Source organism: Juglans microcarpa x Juglans regia, chromosome 6D (assembly GCF_004785595.1).
Source record: "Juglans microcarpa x Juglans regia isolate MS1-56 chromosome 6D, Jm3101_v1.0, whole genome shotgun sequence".
Lineage (NCBI taxonomy): Eukaryota > Viridiplantae > Streptophyta > Magnoliopsida > Fagales > Juglandaceae > Juglans > Juglans microcarpa x Juglans regia.
The window spans coordinates 18,345,373-18,350,416 of NC_054604.1; the positions used below are offsets into that span (position 1 = coordinate 18,345,373).

General features: G+C 36.3%; 1 protein-coding gene across 1 annotated transcript; it reads left to right on the forward strand.

Annotated features, from left to right (window-relative positions):
* The first annotated feature begins 1,513 nt into the window (after positions 1 to 1,513).
* On the forward strand, positions 1,514 to 2,687 carry LOC121268854 (transcription factor MYB114-like). Its single transcript, XM_041173116.1, has 5 exons — positions 1,514 to 1,523; positions 1,577 to 1,752; positions 1,910 to 2,039; positions 2,150 to 2,541; positions 2,580 to 2,687. The coding sequence occupies exons 2-4, from the start codon at positions 1,617 to 1,619 to the stop codon at positions 2,505 to 2,507; spliced, it is 624 nt and encodes a 207-aa protein (XP_041029050.1). The 5' UTR covers positions 1,514 to 1,523; positions 1,577 to 1,616; the 3' UTR covers positions 2,508 to 2,541; positions 2,580 to 2,687.
* Positions 2,688 to 5,044: the final 2,357 nt, after the last annotated feature.

Below are 5,044 nucleotides of genomic sequence, written 5' to 3' on the forward strand. Positions count from 1 at the left end.
AAAATAATTATAATGATTAATAATTATCAGGTAAAAAGGTATGAAAGAAAATGAAAAGTGATTACCTAGATCATTGAGCCGACAACAATTTATGGTAAAAATGTGATAAAAATTGATTTAAAGTTAAAAATATAGAGATAAAACAAAATTTAAAATTAGAGTACCGAATTTAAATTGTCTAAAACACAAATTACAAAAACCATTTTAATATTTTATCCTTACATTTTGAATATTTGGATTATTAACATCTTTCAAGATTCTTGCACAAAATTTAAGAATTAAAATAAAATTCGAACAAAATAAATGGATAACATACATGTACCTCTCTAAATAATGGCTTAGCCAGTAACCAATGTCAATTAGTGCTATAGGCTATATAGGCCGCCATGTCTTATTCAAATCACATGGTATTTTTAAAAATCCCGACTTCTATATATATATTATATGACCTGACTGCTGTCTATCCCGTGCGTTATCTACAGTAAGGCAACAACCTTTCAAAAGCAATGCAAGACAATTTATTTATTGATTTTTTTTTTTTTTAAAAAAAAAACACTGTTCAGAAAGTTCTCTACTTACCAAAAAAACCATCTTATGTTAAAAAGACCAGGACAAAAGCTAATTTATTTATTTTTAAATTTCATTCTTTTAATATATAATTTTTTATAATCTTAAATGATTGATAAAAGAATAATAAATAATAAATAATTTTTAAATTATTTAAGGCTATATCGAAAATAGTAAAAAAGTGATGTTTTAATGACAATTAACATTTGTGGAAAAGCATATATATATATATATATTACAGTTGAAATGAGTTAAGATTAAAGTTAAAAATTGAATTGTTTATTTTATTTTGTATGAAAATTTAAAAAATTGTAATAGAATCAATATTACTGTTGATAAATTTTAGCTAACTAAAAATATGCATGCTCAGGCACATAAAATAAATAACAAGTAGATTTATTTTACATATATCTGAATATAAAAGTTCATAGATAATTACTAAAAATTTTTAGTTTTTGATGATCTTCCTGCTCAAAAAAAATTAATTATTAGATAGCACACATGCTTACATGATAACTCCCAAGTGCAACTGATCATCATGATATGAGTTTTCATCACTTTTCAGAGACTTGTATAATTTATTACCTTAATATTAATATTGATTCAGAAATTAATACACATATGACACACACATGCCCAAATTTGACCTTTCACACCATGGCAGCCTAGAAAGGGGATTAGTTGGTTTTTAATGTCCGAATTAAGCACGCATGCAGTAAGCCAAACATGTCATGTATAACAGTAAAAGATGCGATCGATGTTAATGATATTCTACTTCCCTTTCTTTCTCAAACCAACTGCTGTAACTGGTAGTTGGGGCTTCTCTGGTTTTTCTCTACTTCCTCATGAAAGAAGGGTAGCTGGATGGACAAATTGACACCTCAATTCCTTGAATTAACCAGCAATGACGTCCAAGCTTCAACGTTTTTAAATTCACACTTCTCTCTCTGTCTCTCCCTCTCTCCATAGCAAATCTAGTTTCCCACTGTCCGTAGTAGCAGAAGCTCTGTCTCTCTCTCTGTCTCTCTCTCTCACACACACACACACAAATGGCACCAAAGAATGATGGATCAGCTAAGAAAGTAATGAACAAAGGAGCGTGGACAGAAGAGGAAGATAAAAAACTGTCTCAGTACATTGAAATCCATGGTGCAAAGAGGTGGACGACCGTTGCTGTCAAAGCAGGTTATAACATGTCTTCAATTTTATCTCCACAAGAAGGAGATAAAAGGAAGTACTAATAATGAGAAAGAAAGAAAAGCTTTGAACCCAGTACGCCCTCTACATTTTTCTTTGCTTTATTTGATCATCCGCCTGAAGTACTGTTTTCATGTTTTTGCAGGTTTAAATCGATGTGGGAAGAGTTGCAGATTGAGATGGCTGAATTATCTGAGACCCAACATCAAAAGAGGCAACATATCAGATGCAGAAGAGGACTTGATACTTAGGCTTCATAAGCTACTAGGGAACAGGTTAGTAGTGGATTAATTTGAATAGAAGGAAAAAAAAAAAAAAAACATGTTACTGCAAGAGAAGCAAATTAATCAAGCAATGTGATATATATTTTCACGTTTATATGTAGGTGGTCTTTGATAGCTGGGAGACTTCCGGGGCGAACAGACAATGAGATAAAGAATTACTGGAATTCTCATTTGAGCAAAAAAATAAATCTCAAGGAGAAAGCAGTAGAAGTTACTACAACGAAAGAGACCATGCCGCAGAAGCTCCGCGACATCGTTCAAGGGGACATAGAGGATGTCAAGTTAGAAATTGGGAACTCCGTGGGCAACTTCGATGCCAACGAGTTCTTTGATTTCACTGCTGCTGATGCTTCCCATGGTTTGGAATGGGTGAATAAATTCCTAGGGTCCTATAGTTTAGAGTCGGTGGATAAGTTTCTTGAACTTGAGGAGGACCCTTGGATCACTGAAAATAGGTGAGTAGTATTATTAATAAACCTGTGTTTTCTCCTTGGAAAAATATGCATCAAGGAAAATCAGTGTAATTCTTTCCTTGAATAAAACTCAAATGCTTGTTGTATGGGGGTTATATATGATCGATGTCCATATAAAGCAAGCTACTGCGCCACCATGTGGTTGCGTATAGCAGCCGGAGAGAGGGCATGACTTTCAGCCTAATTAATTAAAAGACAACAATATTACCTACAGTATATAATATCATGGGAAGTCAAGTCAACATAAAACTAATTACCCCGGCCCCTAAATATTAATGTTAAAACTAAGAGGCCGGAAGCATGTAGCTAGAAAGCTCCGTTTCTATTCTTTAAAGCAATATATATGAATTTCGCGTACAATTACGTAAAATGAAAGAATTATATATGAACCAATAAAATGGCATGCAGTTTATTAATTAAGTACGTACGGGCCGATGTAATCACCACCGATCGAGACAAGTACTTTAAAAATACGATGCGGAAGATCGCATTGAGGTTGATCACACGTACATGGAGCTATACGTACGAGTCAACTCGACAATGTTAATTACCCTTTGCCTTTGGAAAGTGCATGCAATTATATCTTTGGATATATCAATTACTTATTGATTGCATGCCCATTTTATATCCTAAGAAACTAGGACCCAAAGACAATATAAAGTCAAATGATGATGCACTACATATATAAACTTTCCATGACTTTATGAAAAGTGGTACGGACAACGGATTAGTAAAAGTAAATTGGCGATTTTTACAACTCCCTATATCAGTGCAGTACGCCATCGTGCTTTAGCTAGAATTACTGATTTTACGGAAGGTCATTTCCCAATGATTTATTTGGGGGTTCCGTTGGTTTTTGGGAGGTTGAAAGTATGTCATTTTGAGCCGTTGGTTGCTAAAGTTACAGCCAAAGTAGTAGGCTGGAAGGCCAAACTACTGTTGCAAGGGGGGAGACTTATTTTATTAAAGCATGTTCTCACTAGCATAGCCTCACACTTGCTTGTTGTTATGGATGTGCCTAAGGTGGTTATCAAGAAATTAATGCCATTTTGTCGACATTCTTCTGGGGGGAGCATGATGGTAAAGCTAAGACTAAATGGTGTGCATGGTCTCGGATTAGTAATGCAACTAATGAAGGAGGGTTGGGTTTGAGGAATTTCATGGAAATTCAGCGCGCAATGCATATGAAATTGGCATGGCGTCTTTTGTCCACGAAATCTCTGTGGTCATGTTTTTTGTTGTCCAAATATGGGAGAGGATGTCACTTATCTTTAATGGTTTCTCGGAGGTCTAGCTCTCGGCTCTGGAGATTGTTGGTCACTGTTGTCCTAGAAGTTTGTGAGTTTTCAAAAGTAAAGGTAAGGGAGGGGCGGGCATCCTTTTTGTTTGATAGATGGTTTATGGATGGAACTTTGGGTGATATGTTTCATACAGTGGCGCAACCTAATTTAAAAATCAGTGACATCTAGATAGGTGATCAATGTGATTTCGATATGCTTGTGCAATTGTTGGGAGAGAAGCTTGCTACTAAGGTATGCGGAAACATTTGTGTTAGTAGAATAGGCAACGATATAATGCTCTGGAGCCAGTGCCAGATGGATGTTTCACTTCTGCCAGCTCCTGGGAATTGATACGTGTTAAGGGAGAGCGTTCTCCATGGATGGACTGGATTTGGGACACTAATCTGTCGAGTAAAATTTCGGTGTGCATGTGGATAGCACGGTTCCGTTGTTTAGCTGTTGATGATCGCATATAGTCCTGTGGGGTCTTGATGGCGTCTAAGTGTGATTGTTGCAGTTTGCCGAGTACGAAGTCTCTGGATCATGTTCTTGCGACTGGTGAGTTGGCACAACAGGTGTGGAGAATGGTAGCTGTGGCCTTGGGTGTCTCGTGTATGCATGCTGGGTCATGGTGGCATAGAGTGATAGCTTGGTTAACGTGTGCTACGAAAGCCACAAAGAAGGGGTTGCTCATTGGTTTGTACCAAGTATTCTAACTTGGTGTATGTGGAGAAGAAGATGCAAAGCTCGGATGTAAGGGATTTAGGAGACTGCAGTAGGAGTTTGGAGAGTTATTTGAACCTAGCTTGGTGCAATTGTCAATGACATTGAAGAAAAAAAAATTCTCTGGCCCCTATTGATGAACAGGTTATGAGTGCTATGGATATTTGTGTTCGCCGTCATCCTGTTGAGCGGGTTCGTTTAATTGCATGGACGAAGCCACCTGCTGGTTGGTGGAAACTCAATGTTAACGGCAGCTATAGGGGGAACCCGGGTAATTGTGGTAAATATGTAATTTAAAGTTTGTAAGGAGAAATTAAATTAGCAATTCACTCATTAGGTCTAGCGTTCCGGCCATCAAAACTAGTAATTGTTGATATAGAAAGTGAAAATGAAAATAAAAGGAAGTTGATAACAGCTTGAAGCTATATCAAATTGTTTATTTTAAAATGCTAAAAGGAATATTTAGGGCCCTGGAAGGACAAGACCAAGTGTTAGAGAGCTGAGGCTTCAAGAATTGAGG

Bases quoted from the DNA above. Each gene is read 5' to 3' on its own strand.
- LOC121268854 (XM_041173116.1), top strand. From the start codon at position 1,617: ATGGCACCAAAGAATGATGGATCAGCTAAGAAAGTAATGAACAAAGGA. The intron at 1,753-1,909 runs GTTATAACATGT...ATGTTTTTGCAG, and splicing joins GACCGTTGCTGTCAAAGCAG to GTTTAAATCGATGTGGGAAG. The intron at 2,040-2,149 runs GTTAGTAGTGGA...GTTTATATGTAG, and splicing joins CATAAGCTACTAGGGAACAG to GTGGTCTTTGATAGCTGGGA.